This window comes from Acyrthosiphon pisum, chromosome A1 (genome assembly GCF_005508785.2).
Source record: "Acyrthosiphon pisum isolate AL4f chromosome A1, pea_aphid_22Mar2018_4r6ur, whole genome shotgun sequence".
NCBI classification, from domain to species: domain Eukaryota; kingdom Metazoa; phylum Arthropoda; class Insecta; order Hemiptera; family Aphididae; genus Acyrthosiphon; species Acyrthosiphon pisum.
Genome location: NC_042494.1, coordinates 90,478,038 through 90,494,686, shown reverse-complemented (window position 1 = coordinate 90,494,686; position 16,649 = coordinate 90,478,038). Strand labels below are relative to the sequence as shown.

At 27.9% G+C, this 16,649-nt stretch overlaps 2 protein-coding genes across 4 annotated transcripts; one reads left to right on the top strand and one right to left on the bottom strand.

The window, feature by feature from the left end:
* The first annotated feature begins 950 nt into the window (after nt 1-950).
* On the top strand, nt 951-1,561 carry LOC100162201 (CG7224-like). The gene is made up of 2 exons (NM_001162051.2): nt 951-1,204; nt 1,267-1,561. The coding sequence occupies exons 1-2, from the start codon at nt 1,066-1,068 to the stop codon at nt 1,434-1,436; spliced, it is 309 nt and encodes a 102-aa protein (NP_001155523.1). The 5' UTR covers nt 951-1,065; the 3' UTR covers nt 1,437-1,561.
* Nucleotides 1,457-15,405, bottom strand: LOC100160159 (protein polybromo-1). 3 transcript variants are annotated; one of them, XM_008188298.3, is made up of 31 exons: nt 15,210-15,405; nt 14,989-15,141; nt 14,346-14,465; nt 14,134-14,259; nt 12,750-12,872; nt 12,439-12,630; nt 11,910-12,169; nt 11,584-11,768; nt 11,388-11,500; nt 11,234-11,332; nt 10,952-11,017; nt 10,724-10,891; nt 10,483-10,650; nt 10,245-10,375; nt 9,633-10,157; nt 9,395-9,574; nt 7,815-7,983; nt 7,496-7,741; nt 7,261-7,437; nt 7,040-7,201; nt 6,814-6,974; nt 6,510-6,679; nt 6,264-6,436; nt 6,132-6,206; nt 5,785-6,066; nt 5,465-5,717; nt 5,235-5,388; nt 2,414-2,490; nt 2,210-2,275; nt 1,949-2,054; nt 1,457-1,880 (listed from the first exon to the last, which is right to left on the bottom strand). In XM_008188298.3, the coding sequence occupies exons 2-31, from the start codon at nt 15,097-15,099 to the stop codon at nt 1,661-1,663; spliced, it is 5,058 nt and encodes a 1,685-aa protein (XP_008186520.1). In that variant the 5' UTR covers nt 15,100-15,141; nt 15,210-15,405; the 3' UTR covers nt 1,457-1,660. The 3 variants fall into 3 exon arrangements, with proteins under 3 accessions (XP_008186520.1, XP_008186518.1, XP_008186519.1); XM_008188296.3 differs by lacking the exon at nt 2,414-2,490 and adding an exon at nt 4,870-4,961 and having other exon boundaries at nt 1,626-1,880; XM_008188297.3 differs by lacking the exon at nt 2,414-2,490 and adding an exon at nt 4,870-4,961 and having other exon boundaries at nt 1,626-1,880; nt 14,995-15,141.
* Between the last annotated feature and the right edge of the window lie 1,244 nt (nt 15,406-16,649).

Sequence of the window (16,649 nt, the reverse complement as noted above, 5' to 3'; positions counted from 1 at the left end):
AAGCTCCTGATATATTGTTACAATATCAGTTGAAAAATATTAAAAATACATAGGCACAATTTTTTTTTATAAGCATTTAAAGATCAAATTTTGACAAAATTTATCAAATTTTAATTTGAAAAATTATTTTGTACTTAAAAATTTATAAAATGTTCAATTTTTGTATCTAAGAATTAAAAATTTAAAACAAGATTCCACGTAAGTAATTAATTCTGTTACCAAAAAATCTAAAATATACATTTAAACAGGTTATTTTTATAGTCATTTTAAGTACAAATTTGGACGAAATTACATATTAAAAACCTAGGATAACTCTTTTAGTTATTTTGTTGTGATTGTATAATATTATTCGTGGGTACTTGAAACTTCTAAAGTATACTATTATATATCTATGATTTTACCACGGTTTTTTGTTGATGTATAACGCGTTATAACTTATAAGTACCTAATAGATATTATGATATGATTAATTTGGAATTTATTATAGGTACCTATTATAGGTCAATTTTTTTTTAATACCATAGATAAGTATATATTATATGTCTAATACATAGACTGATATACCGTCTCCGCTCAGAATCGTTTTTCTTATACAGTGATATTATATCATTGAATTCAAATTTAATACTGTCCATTATACAGTGACCCACTTCTAACCTACTGTACAGCAGAGCGACATCCACTTACCTACCTTTTTTATGTTTTCTAATTCTAATTATTGTGTTTTTATAACACACCTATAGATGGCGCTTTTACCCCTAGTTGTACCTTACGGCGGCTTTAGAAACATTTTAGGGCCACTGATAAGGTAGTCGATACATGTTCTGTGATACTATCTTAGTCCGTGGCGTGGCCTATCAATATCTTTATTATCTACGATTTAACATAGGCGTGGCCTATCCATATCTTTATTATCTTTATTATCTTATACATATTTTATACAATTATACAAAATGTATTGAAAACTTTGTTGTGTATTATAATTTGTACTCTTTTGTATTAACAAATAACAATATTATTTTGTTGTTGGCAATTTAAAAGCATTTTATTTCAATAATTAGTGTTATGTATTCAATAAATATATTCCGACAAACATCTTTAGTACGCTTGTCAACTAAACAATGTCCAATACAGTTGACTAAATACAAATCCTCTGATTCCAAAGAAGATTTAAAGGAGAAAATTAAAATGAAGACCCCAATTGGTAATGTAAAATAATAATTTAGCTAAGCTAAAAGTTATAACTTTTACATATTATTACTAAAGGAAAATTAGATGAACTCGAAGCTGGAAAGCATCCATTTCAAGAGAAGGATCCTTTGAAAGAATGGCCTGAAGGTCGTAATCCAGCAACTGGAGAGCGAAACGGCCCAAAAGGACCCGAACCAACAAGATATGGTGATTGGGAACGAAAAGGAAGAGTGACAGATTTTTAAATACAAAACATATATATATATATATATAAATCATTTGTTTATAATTAAATATCTATAGTAGGTAAATTGTAAATTATATATTTTAAGATAATAGTAAAAAAACTAGCGTTTTGTTTCTTGATGAATAATTTATGTTAATGAAAAAAAAACCTTCTAATACTAAGTGAGTTTGACAAAACCACAAAACAGTGTCAGTTTTATAAATTATATCAAAAATCAGTAACTTATTCGTCCGTTTTTGAAAGACCCATGGCATCTTTCATCATAAAATTTCTAAGCGCCCATAAAGCGTTTAAAACGTTTCCATGATTACCAATTCCTTTTCCCAACCATTGAATAGCTGGGAGCGAATTTGGATCATCTGGTCCTTTGGTATTTTCTTGTGTAGCAATCAATTGACGTTCCCAATTAGATTTGCTTTCCAGATTCAAACTCTCTATGTATCTGAAAAATTAAAATAAAATACTATTAATATTCAAATAGTAAATACAAATTAAGAGTATTTTAAATACTTGATATAAGCTTCAGAATGAAATACTCTTGTAGGTCTTGGTGGCACAGTTACAAATAGTGGTTCAGGGTGTTTGCTAATAGTAATGCTATTATTACTCGCTGAACCTGGAACAATTTTAATATCATTACTAAAAATACAATATTTAGGATTTATATTTTATATTGTTAACTATGTTACAATAAAACATAACAAATTAATATTAATTTTATAAAATAAAATTAATATATTTTTTTTTTATAATAATTTAAAATATAATTACCGTTTTGAGACATGGGCGATGGAGTATTCCTATTTATCTGATTTAAAACATTTACAGCTCCTCCAACTATACATAAACAAAAAATGAATTATTATATGGTTAAATAAATGGTTCTTGTCCTTCATGGTTACATACCTTTTCCTTGTTATGATCTTTCACTATTTCAAAGTGCTTATAAATATTTATAATGTAGGAAAAACTTACCAGGTTGATTTGCAAACTGTTGTGGTGTTGGTTGAGCCATTTGTTCTTTTTTCAAACGTGTTGACAGTACAACATTTCTATAAAGCGGTTTAAATTCAACTTAAAAAAAGCAACACACAACATGCTAATACATGGTGAATTTTTTAATACACAACATTGAACAAGTCACTATTTTTTTGAAAATAATAAAAAAAAGTACTTAGAATATTTATGTTGTGCTATTAAACAAATTACCATCAACATATCAACGTGTAATACTACATTATGTATACATTAGAGCTCTTTTAGTCCGGGATGGCTAAGCACCCATTATTGATTGTCCAGGCCATGCCAAACAATAAATGTTAGTTGAAACGGCCAGGACCTAACTTAAACTAGTGAAATACATTCAAGAGCAGTAAATTAAAATTTTAATCAAACAAAGTAATAATTATTTTTAAGAAAGATTACGATATTATGATTAGAGCAAGGACATCATATTTTTGAATATTTTTTTAAAACATTCATTTTTTCAAAGGACGTGAATTTTAACGTGAACGAGTTTCTTTTTTAAGCAGTGAATGTGAACGAAATTGTTTTTTAGTGTAAGTACACAATACTTTTCACAATGTTTGTGATCAAGTTTTTAGTACATTTTTTGATAGTTTACCAAGAATCAAGCACTTCAGTAAATATTTTTCATGAATCAATGTAAAATATAATTTTTTAGTGTAATATGAGCGATATATATATTTTATTAGAGCATATTTATCTGCATAAACGCATATAATGAAATTCACATTTAATGAATTTGTAAAGTCCTTGCTTTAATTATGATATATTTTGAATTTTTATTATTGAGAACACGGCTTAATATGTAGTAAAATTAATCAGCTCAGTCATTGCATATATTGAAAAGGACGCCACACCCACATGTGTTGTCTCTGTCTTACAAATTTATAACATAGTAAAAACTGTTTTGGATGGGACAACTTTACTCCCTCTGTATTTATAGTGAAATTACCAAAATTACACAATGCATAGGGAAGAACTTTATCTATAATTTAATAATTAAATGAAAAAAATAAACATAGTGTTCTCAAACTGATAACTTTAAATTTATTTAAATTTATTCATGTTATCCAAATAATAAAAACACTACGACACCAATGGGTTGAAAAAATTTTGGTAGTTCTAATATAATTTTTTTTTTTTTTATTTATTTATTTTTTTATTTACAATCTGTTACATAAAATTGAACAATAAGTAAAATAGATAAGTGAATAAAAAGTGGCTTGAAGAAAGGACAGATTTAAGAAGCCTTCCAGTGAAGACACTTAGTCAGCTATTTATATACATTTCTATAAGTTAACAATAAAATTTAAATAAAATTAGGCAATCAACTAAATTAATAGGTCCCGACAACACCGCCTTTTTAGTCTTTTCCTAGGATTGTCAGGTATGTTTTCCGACGCAAGTCCTTTGATTAGGGGATTATCATGGTTTTTAGCAGATAAGTTAAATCGTCTATAAAAAGTTCTAGCTACATCGCAGACGGGTGAGATGGCAAGATCGTTATGTAAGGTTTGGTTGGACACGTAAAAAGGTGCTTTAGTTATAGCTCGGAGCGTTTTGGATTGGAAGCGTTGAATACGGTTAGTGTTTGAAATTTTTGCAGGGCCCCATAATTGAATTCCGTACGTCCACATTGGTTTAAGATAAAGTTTATAACTCTAATATAAATTGACAGTAAATTTATTAGTGATGGGCACTATCGAATAGTATAGTTTTGATATTCGAATAGGTTATGGATGACTATCAAATAGTTCGAATAGGGAACTACTATCGAATAGTTCGATAGTGACTATTCGATAGTTCCCATCACTAAAATTTATCCTTAGCAAAACAGTTTTTAGTATGTTGTACATTTGTAAGATGGAGACAACACATGCGGGCGTGACATCCTTAGGTAAAATGAATCGGACTTTACATTGAATAATGGTTGATTATACAGAGTTGGGATTCATAAGTAAAATTGTATTTATGATAAGTTTGGCCTTAAAAACAATAAGGATGTCCAGAGCTCTAATATACACACAAAAAATGATAAGAACTCGTAGCGCTAATTTTTCTAACCAACAAATATATAAAATACTAATACAAACTGCAAAATCAAATGAAAAATAATATCAACAATTGAAAACAAAAACTTTATATACTTTTTCCCCTTAATGTAATTGTTTAATTTACTTAAAAAAATAAGATATTAGTTTTTAAGATTATAAACTCTGTACAGTTAAAGTTGTAAAAGTATTCAAGTAACTAAACAACTATTAAAACCAATTCTAAAAATAAAAAACTCTAAGTAAAACATATAACAAGACATTCTATTACTAAGTAATTATTCTTTTTTAGTAAAAATGTTAATGGCCATGCCTTAAATAAATTTAAACTATATTTTGAAGAAAAAAACAGACCATTAGAATTTTCAACTGGTGGTGGTGATACAGATGCCACAGATAAAACAGAAGTGGTAGTAATGACTGAGCGAGTGCTCGACATTAAATTTCTGAAATTAAAGTATGGTTGTTGAAAGCAAATAATAACCTCATAAATATAGTTGTTAAAAACCTAAATTCCATTAATTAGATTTAAAAAAATATATTATATTTTTGAAATAATTTTTTCATTTAAATATACTTTGAGTTTAATTAATAAACCCATTAATCTATCTCATATTTTCAAAAATAATTGATGGTTCATCTTGATAAACACCACCCACGTAATACATAAGTAATATTATATGATCACCCTAAGCATATAAAATATAAATTATATTTACTTGTTGCGTTCTGATAATGGTACTGGTTTCCCAGGATTTTTAAGTATATGGACTTCTTTTACATGTCTGACTAGACGATGTAAACTTGGAAATGGAGCAATACCAGTCTTTTTAACTCTAAGACATCCTCTCCACTGACATTGAAATTCAATTTCTTAAAAGTTAAAGAATTGTATATTGTAGAAAGGATAAATATTTATTTAAGTTATTTTATAAAATAAAATATATACCACTGGGAGGAATGGCTGCAAAGAATGTCTGCACATGTCCATATTGATCAGCTACAGCATGATCTAAACAATCTGATTGATCTTCAAATTGCCAGTCACAATTGTCCCAACCACACTCCCAAATAAGATCAGAACCATCTGAGGGAGGTGGAGCTTGGTTTGCCTGTTGTCGCCATTGTGGATAATTCTCTTCATTTAATCTATTTGCACGTTCTTCGTATGCCATTTTTTCTGTCTGTGATAAATTGCGCCACTGTAATTTTGAATCATTTAGAATTTAGTAAATAATTATATTGTGATATATGTTATATATAATTTACTTCATTGCCGACAATACGACTAACTTCACCAAAACTACGATCTGGATTATTTTGTACAATAGCTTTTCGAACATCACTTGTGTACAATATATAGCCAGTGACAAGCTTTTTATGATTAGGGTTCTTTTTTCTAGATGATGATGGGGTAGATATAACTGTTGAAGTATTCAATGTACGTTCGCCCAAATCAGAAGAGCTGACAGATGGTGGACCTCCATCCATTGAATCTTCAGTCATTGTATCAGCTGGTTCTAGTTTTGGCATAGCTGGAGAACTAACGTTCTGTAATCGAAATAAAGATAATATTATATTAGATACAAAATAAATCATTGTAATACTAAACTTACAGATACAGGATCATAATGTTGGTTATACACAGTTTTAACATCACTTGATTGAGTATTGTTTTCAGTAGCTCCAACCTAGGATATAATTACACTTAATAAGACTTAATAATAGTTTTATTTAGGTTACATTACTTTTACTGGATGAATAAGTCTCCTAAAGAAATAAAATTCATCTTGATTTACAGCTGGAGAATGAGTATACTTTTTTAAACCATCTTTTGGCAATTCTTTTATTAGTTTAGTAGATTCATCATAAATTGATTCACAAAGATAAACATCATCTTCAGCTATTTCTGCTGGGCGACCTATAAAATAATTGTAATAAACAAAAATATTACAATAAAAAATGCAATTTGGGAAACATTTTTTTATATTTACATGATATATATTCAGCATGTTCTAAGACTGAACATTTTCCTGTGATTTTTGATATTAATACAGTTTCCTCATTAGTAGTTAACAGAACTTCTTGTTTGAAGAACTGCCTACCAGAAAAATTTGGAAGATCTGCGGGAGTTAGAAGTACAGGACCAAATACAAACGCTCCTCTGGAATATTAAAAACACATAAATAAATATATTTAATACATTTATGGCTTAGGGCCACTTCTTAGTTCTTACACAACACTTAGACTTTTGGAAGGTCTAATCAAAGCTCTGTACATTATAGAAGATTTACTTACTGCTTATTAACCCAAATTTTATCAACTTGGACTATCTGATTTTGATCACTTTTTACATAAACAAAATCGCCTGGTTTGAGTATACCTACATGACTGTTGTATTGTTCATAATTAACATTTCCATCATCAATAACCCCAGGAGGATTTGGTATTATAACATTCTGTTTAATTAAACAAAATTAAGTTATAGCAACTTATGTGACTTATAAAAAGTAAAAATACTAACTGGTTTTTCTTTTTCAATTATTTTTTCATGTTCTTCAAGTTCTGCTATTTCTTCTTTATGTTTTTCGACACGGTCACGGAATACAGATATTACCCTTTTAGGGTCCAAAGGTTCTTCTCTCTCAGCTAATTTCCATGTGGCCGATAAGCTTAAGGCCCAATTCTAAATATTTTATTCACATTATTTAATTACTGATTTGTTACAATAATAGCAGTATTTACCTTGATTTTTTTGAAATTTCTACACCTAGAAGAGTATCTAGATTCGCATACATATACATCTTTTTCATCAAATCCTTTTGGTTGATAACGGAAATAATCTTTAACACTTACAACAGCACAACGACCTTTAATTCGACTTACTGGTATAGTAATATTTAAATCAGTCTTAAAAACCTCCTGAAAATAAATCAAGTATAATCAAAATTATAATTTATGATAAACAAAAACTACAAACCTTTTCTAAAAATTTTCGAGTTGATAAATGATATGTTTCACTGGGTCTATAAAAATGATTTCCATACAACATTTGTTGTGATTCCTGGTTAGTCCATAACCGTTGAATATTCAATATCATCAGTTCTTGACCACGTTCTTGGGGTTCTGCATAAACAAAATCACCAACTCTATAAACTAAATGATTAACACAAACGGAATCATCTGCAGTGCCGGCAATAAGAGGTGGTGTATTATCTTCTTGCTCCTTCAATAGAAACATTTTAAATACAATAAAATTAAAATTAAAATACACTAAAAGTAAAATAAAAAATTTATACTTCTAAGGTACTATCTTCAGTTTTAATTTCATCCTCTTCTGGATTACCACTAATAGATTCTTCAGCCATCTTTCTTTCTCTCATGTCATTTACTGATAAAGATAAATCCAATAGAGAATAATTTAAAGCAGGAGAGTTTAGCAAATCTCCATTACGGCATACTTCATCTCTATAATTTATAATTTGTTTATTCACATATACATATATATATATAATATTATTTAATATTTATTATTATTAAAATAGCTCGAAAACTAAGATGGTGTAGTAGTACAAACTACAGTTATGTTACATATAAGATTAATATTTTCAAAGATTTACAGGTTTGAAATTAAGCTGATATTTAAATGAGAAGGTGAAACTCAAATGTCATGTGTTATACTGTTATGTAGCGAAGATTGAACTATGTATTTATAATGGTTAAATAATTAGTTACAGGAACTTTAAAATTTAAATGTGGAGAGAAAGGAAATACATTTAACCATAGATGAGTTTATTGAGGAATGCACCTGTCAGCAGGTCATAAACGTAGGGCGATTGAGAATCTTGATCTTGAATAAAAAAAATGTATGCTGGATATGTTCAATCTTCTGGTGGTTAACAAGAATGTGTGGGTTCCAGGAAACATAACCATATTTGACAATGCATTTAATGAGCACTAAAGTTTGAACACTGGAAAAACCTTAGGTAGTGTCACTTGACAGATTGAATTAGTAAATCTCTAGGTCAGTTCTGTTTGAGATATCTGTGAGGATTATCTGGGACTGTGAGGAATAATCTATTAATAAATGGATTTTGATAGTAAATTCACTTTAAATTAAATTAAAGGTAGTATGATTTGGTTGATTGAATAGGTATTAGAGTTTCTAAGTCATTGTAGAGATTATTATTTTTGATGAACCAAGGGGCTTCAAAAATCTAATTGATCAATTGATCAATTAATAATTATTGGAAGTCCTGAATTGTTCTTAAGTTAGAAGGTTTGATAGTCTTAAGACCACGCTGGTCTGATGATAGCTTACAAATGAATGATTGATGAATTGCTGATATCTTGGATCAGAGAAGTGGGAGAAACAGGTGTAGTCTGGAGTTGACTGATTTCCTTATTTTTATAATAATACTGAGCCTAAGTAAATTAGGTGTCCATTAAACATCAAACTTAAAGTATTTCACTGTTGGGGTTGTGGAATTAATTTATTTTAACATACAATCAAAATTAAATTACTAATATTTGGATAAATCATAATATTAAAAACCATCTTATCAGTAGATTGTATCCCAAACTTAACTACCCAGTGGCGTGGTGGACCGGGTTTTATGATGTCTAGGTGTCGTGGTAGAAATTATTTTATAAGGGTGTAAGGGGGTAATATTACAACATAGTAAGCAATAACATAAAGCAAAAATTAAAATATTTAGTCATGTAATAAATTTATCTATTATCTATTTATATTAAAGGGATCAAGAGTGGATAGGTACTGAAATAATATTATATTATGTAAATCATGATTTTTAAATGTTCAGCACGCTACTGTAAGTACCTACTTAACTAATATAAATAAAATATAAAACAAACAAACCTTTGTCTAATGAAATAAGATTGTAATTCAATAGAATCTTCAAATACTTGTGAATCTGTCCGCGAAAGTTGGCGAGCTCGTTCCAAACAAGCAAATAGATCCTCTTGGAAAGTGTCTAATCGTTTGTACTGATTACCATCTAATCTCCGTTTAATCAAATCTAGAGATAAGCCTCTTATCCTAAACAAATAATTGTAATTTAATAAAAAATTTTAATCAAAGCTATTGTTATATTTACTTGTTGCCATCAATATCATCATGTTCGGGAAGTTCTGCCATAGAATCAGAAAAACATCGACCTTCCTCATCTTGGTGATTATAAACACTGGCAAATAATGAAGTCAACAATTCCTGTACTGCACTTTGTACATCAGGTGTACTATCTTCATCTGCTCTAAGTTGTAATTTTGTTTGCAATGTGAGTCTTTGTAAAGTTAATGCATCTTTGTAAATTTGTGAATCTGGTTCATTGTATTTACAAGCATTGTCAAACATCAACACAAAATCTGCAGCCAAATCATCGAGGCTTTCATACAAATTATTCTTCAACTTTTGAGATATTACTTCCAAATTAATGGGTTTTTTTATCACTTCATAATAATCTGGATATTCACTTTTGGATGGTAGTTTCATGAAAATAATAGATAACAAACGACCTTTTTGATCTTTAAAATCTTTTATTGTATTGAACAATGTACGCATTTTTTGTAGTGTTGCTTGGGGGAGTTGGGATTTTCTGAATTTCAACAATGAACTTGAAACACTGGTATAACAAGACAAAATTATTTTTTAAATAAATTTGTATATAATTAATATGTTAGTAATAAAAAATCAAATTAGTATGACTTACATTTTATTAGGCTTGGTCAACACAGGTCCCAATTCTTTAGAACGATCCAATAATACTTTTTCTAATGTATTTGCATCCTCGTAAATAAGTGATCCTTCTTCATTAAATTGACGACAATTATCAAACATTAACTAAATCAAACAAAATATATAAGAACATTTTAGTATTTAAAACTGTAATAAAAAAATTTAAAATAAAATTATAATACTAAAAATAAATATTTATTTCAAAACATTACTTTGAAGTCTTGCAATATTTCATCTTCACTTTTGTATTTTTCTTGTTTTATCTTTTCTTCAATTGTCAGCATATCAATTGGTTCAGATATAACTTTGTAGTAAGCAGGGTAAAGTTTTTTAGATGGTATTTCCATAAACATTAACATAGGCACACGACCATGTTCAGTCTATTACATAAAAATAAAGCATATTTATGTCAAGCAATTCATTTTATTTTTAACAACTGAATACAAATCATACTGTATAATCCATAAGACACTTGCATAATGCATACAAACGTCTCTTTAAAGGAATATTATTCAAGTATTTTCCACGAGTAAGACATCGTGGTGATCGAGCAAACTTTTTAGATGTTCGAGAAGTTGATTGTAAATCATCATCAGCAGAATCGTCTTCACTATCAGAATACTAAAATAATGAAAGTTACATACAATTCTGTTTATTAAAACACGCTTTGATAGTACATACCTGATGTCCTAAATCTAACAATTCTTGAGCTTTAGTCTGCATAACCTTTTGTAATTTTACAGCATCCTGGAAATTAAGAAAAATAAAATATAAAAAAAGTAGATACCAAATTGATTTTTCATCAAATAATTTTAAATACAAAAGAATAAGTAACAAACTTAAGTTTTAAACATTTAAACTTTTTTAGTTTTAATTTAGAAATATTAATTAATGTGTGTAAAAAATGAATTCCAAATAACTAAATAATAAATATTAATAACTTATTGCTTATTAGTAAATTACCTTGTACTGTTTCGTATCTATAGTAAAATACTTTTTAGCATTTTCTAACATCACATTCATATCCCCAGCCACTTCACTGACTGTACCATAGTCACCATTCTAACAAAAGAATACAATAATTAATAAGAAACAAATTCAATTTTTTAGAACTTACCCTTAATTTTTTGCCAATTTGCATTAATGAAAGTGGATTTCTAATTTCATGATAATAATTAGGGTAGTACCGCTTCGATGGTAATTTCCAAAATGTATCACTTAGTAAATTTCCTAAATTGATAATTTGTCGTAAATTGTTCAATAATTATTTGATAAATATTTAAAACTGAAAAATAAAATTTTAAATATTTCACCTTGTGATCCAGTGGCAGAACGAACAGCATTATATAACTGCCACCTAGGATTATCAGGGCCATCAACATTACTTTGGCTATCAGTCACAGTATCTTCATCCAAGTCTGAATCTTCCTCGTCTTCAGATTGTAATGCAGCCGTTACAGCTGACATTGATGTTTGACTACCTCTCATACGTTTGGCTCTATAATGTTTACGTATTTTTTTATTTTATTTTTATTCATTATAAAATATCTAATTAATTAATTATTAATATAATTTAACATAATATTATGTAATAATTAACCTAGCTATAAATATTACATTGTTATTGACTATAATTTACCTTATTCTTTCACTACTTTTACTTGGCGCATATTTTCCATGGTCCACTTCAATCTTTTTACTAGTAATAACTTTTTTTAACGTTTTGGCATCTTTATATATTTGTGAACCAGGTTCATTAAATAAACATGCATTTTTTGTCATTATCAATAATTCTCGTTCCATTTCAGCTAAATTAGCATATTTTCCGTCTTGTATCTTCCGAGCAATAGATCGCAAATCAATTGGATTTTCAATTACTTCGTAATAATTAGGATAACTCTAAATATTGAGAAAAAAAAATACTTTAAAAAAAATTAAAACTTAAAATTGAATATTACAATAGTATATGGTTTTTAAAATAAAAGGGAAAAAGTTAGATAATAAAAAGCAATGTCTTGCTTACCGTAGTTTGGGATAAAAAAAAAACTGTTAAAAACTGAGTAAAAGCTTAATAATTCATGGATAGATTCACTCATCAGACATAACAAAGAACTACATTGTTCTAAACTCAAATATATCATTTTTCTTAGTAAATAAAATGTAATTACTTTTTTAGAAGGCAAGAGTTGAAATGCTGCTGATAATAGACGATTCTCATTATCTGTAGCAGACATAACAGCAGTAAATAATTCTTCACACATGGCTAATTCATCATCTCCGCCAACAACTGATGAATTGCTTTCTTCTTCATCAGTCTGTTCAGATTTTGACATTGATGCTGCCGATCCACCTCTCTTCCCCTAAAGATAAAATTCAAATACATTTTAAACAAAACTTTCAAGATATTTTATTACATTAATTGCCTAATTTGTTTATAATAAAATTACCAGGCTTAACAAAAATCTTATTATTAACTTACTAATTTTCCGACACGAATAACAAGTTTTTCTTTAGGAGTTCCTTCTCTTTCCAAAATATTATTTTTGGTTGCTAAAAATACATCCCATAACTCTACTGCATCTTTATACTCTTGAGAATTTTTCTGAAAATAGAATATTAATTTTAAATATGATTAAAATGAAAATTATTTATACTTGATTATAATTACTTCTTTATTTATTTGAATAAACATAAATGGCATAAAATATTCAGTACACACTTTACAATTTTTGATCAATTTAAAGGTGTTAGGGGCGGGGGGGGGGGTGAATGGCTTGTTGAACATTTGTTGACCACAATGTATAATCTATATTATATATATATAAGAATCTAACTTGGTTTTGGAGACGAAGGAAACCGGTTTGTTTGTTTATTTATTTTGTTATTATTATTATTATTAATTATTTTTTTAAATGTTTGTACTTGCATTTTTCCATTTTAAATATATATATTATTCATTGAAAAAATAATTTATTGTTACATATTTTTCTACCTTATCTCTATTCTATAATAAAAAGAATAAAATTTACCACTCCGGAGGTTGAATTCAAAATGTAGGATATATCATTTTCAGAAATTAGCAATAACAATAACTACAATATGTAATTATATTATATTATTTGTATAGCCAAAAAATAGTCATATGTTTTTAAATTAAATTATAAAAAAATAATTTCTTCCGGAGGCTAGTTTTTAATAAAGTAACCATTAATAATTGTAGTTTAAATTCATATAGTTGTCAGCAGTGGTGTGCCGAACAGTCATTTTTTGAGGCAATTGCCTCAAGGGAAATTTGGGTGGGTGGGTGGGTGTGTTAGTATAGATGTGCAACTTATACCTAAAAAAACTTAATGATATTTATTTTTTTGAATAAAAAAAAATAGTGAAAAAACTGTTGGTGGTGGGGAGGGGGATCAAATTGTATAGTTTGCCTCAGGTCTGCTAGTGAGTTCGGCACGCCTCTGGTTGACAGTAACTTCTATTCTAAATTCTCTTTGGGGTAGGGTGGGTGGCTTGCAGTAGTATGTATAATCAATGTAATACTTTTTAACCATATATGATAAAATAAAAAGACATATAAGTATAAATTATATTATACACACTATATAATAATATAATATATTATTTAGTTAAAATGAGTGTAATTACTTATATTCAATATTATAATTTATAGCCTATATTGTCAACTAATATTTAATACAAACTTACATAATTTAACAAATGTTATTCAAAGCATTGCATATTTGACTATGTAATATGTTTCCATTAAGCAATATTTTGTTTGATATTAGTAAACAATATCACTCAATACAAAAAATTAATTTTGGTTATCACTAAAACACAAAATATGTAAAAATAATTACCTTATAAAAAGATTTGGCATTATTAGTAAGGAGTTCCAAATCGGTTTGTAAATCATCAACATCGTCATATTCATCTGTTTTAATTTTCTGTTGAATTTTTATCAAATCTATCGGATTAGAAACAACCTGTAAAATTGAAATAAAAAAATAAAAAAATATATAAAACGTACATAAGTACCTAAAATAAATAATAATAATAAGATATTATTTACGTCATAGTATGTTGGTTCTTGTCTTCTTTTTGGTGCTCTAATAAAACTATCACATAATAACATGCCATCTTCTTTTTTAAAATTTCTTACTGTATCATAAACTGATTGAACTATGTCAACCTAAAACATAACCACATCGATTGAATGTGTTTCTAATTATACATTTCTACGATTATGAAAAAAATTATGAAAAAAATGAAATGTTGAACGATTGTATTTAAAAAAGTTAGAGATTTTAATGCATTACAACAGCTACAACATTCTTGTTTTGATAAGCTAGATATTTTAATTGGTATAATACAAGATAAGACATGTTTTATTTTTACTATGAAACTAATAGTTTGATTACACTTTGATCTATTTAAAAAAGAATATACTTTTTGTCTTTTTTTCTTAACATATAATACAAAATATAAATTCAGATGATTCAAGAGATTAAATACAATTGAGTTTTCCATTTTTTCTTATATTTTCATGAAAGCTGAATATAAAAACAGTTGGTTCAAACTATTAATAATATAGTAGCAACCAACTGATATTAAACATGTAATCTTTTGTTTCAATCTACGTCTGAATATATAGTATTATTGTCTATTTTACATATACATATTTGTATAATATAAAATGGTCTATTCGAAATTACATATACCGGATCCACTCGTCTTTTCTTGCGTATGTGCTCAACTGGTAAACTTTCTACCTCGTCATCAGTTGCTCGACTAGCAATTGATGACGCTCTCCTGCGTCGATTCATATTTTAAACAGTTGTCTAACGTAGATGTTAGAAAAAAACGTTCTAGAACATACAAATTAATTAAACATTTATGAATACTCCACAATTCATGAACACCACTGTGTACTTACCTTCGGTAAACCAAAATCGCTTGACGGTACACCAAGTGTTGTAACCGGATATTTATAATGAAAAATAAATAAATAGCAATAATTTTTTTACGAAACTAAACAATGAGTAAAACCCAAGACATATCGGTTGTGCACTAAATACTAAAAAGTGCGGCTCGCGAGTCGCGGCTGATGCAGCCTGCAAAATCCAAGTATAAACACTAAAATAATAGTGATAACAATTTATATTGATTATTCGATATTGTTTACAAAATAAAATCCTACCATTGGCTACACGAATGATTGTTGTTTCTTCTATGAATGTTTATAGGAACTCGATAGTTTGACCCACTCACAACTTTGTCTAATATCGTTTTGTTCACCTCTGACCACTTCACTTCCACAGTCCACTTTACAAACATTAAAGTTATTTTTGATAGTTAAAATATTTATAGTTAATATATTTTTATGGTTAAAATATTATGTGATTTTCCATCGGCTAATTTTTAAAAACCCGAATATTGGGGTAGGCCTGTCCGACTTAATCTCACCTTAAAAAAAAAACCAGTGAATGTTGTTGAACACTCGGCAGGAACGAAGTTCAGTGCATGTGATGCGAGACGCGGAAACATATATAGTTAGAAAAATATGAATAAATAGAGATAGAGAGAGAGAGAGAAATGAATGCTTGGTAAAAAGAAAAAAGAGTTACAAATCAGTTAAATTTGTTTTAAACCTAAGTACCTACCAAAGATTTTAAATTTTGTTTTATATAACTATTCATTAAGTAATTAATTAGCTACTGTACATTATATAAATTACTGTATTTGTAATAAACTATTATTTTAGCTACAACCTATTCAGATGTGAAGGTAAAACAAATATTTTGAATCAATATTTAAAAACATGATTTACAGGGTTCATTAAGAAAAATGTAACTTAAAACATGCCCAAAAAATGTAGTAATTGAAAAATAACTCAACTCATACTTTGTTTTGTGGACCACTTTAGGTACACTAGTAAATACATTTGTATTTATTTAATCATAGTTCATTCTACATTCTCTAGAAATGTTTTCCATCTCAATTCAAACCATAAAATTGTCATATTATAATTATTTATAACATATAATACAATAATAATCATTGATTAGTGTTACCAAAAAATAGATTTTACTGAATTAATACAAATATTACAAAATCTATTGCATTTACCTAACCGTTGGTGCAGTGGCGTACCCAGGATTTTCGAATGGGGGGGGGCTAAACAAAGTAAATCAAAATTTAACATCATCTTAACAAACAATTTTCAATAAAGTCTTATAGCAGTTAATTGTAATATTTCATTATTATATACTTTTTATAACACATACATAATATATTAGTGATATATTTAATTAGTAGGAAGTAGGGACTGATTTATTATAAAAAAATATGTTATACGATTATTGCTTATAATAGG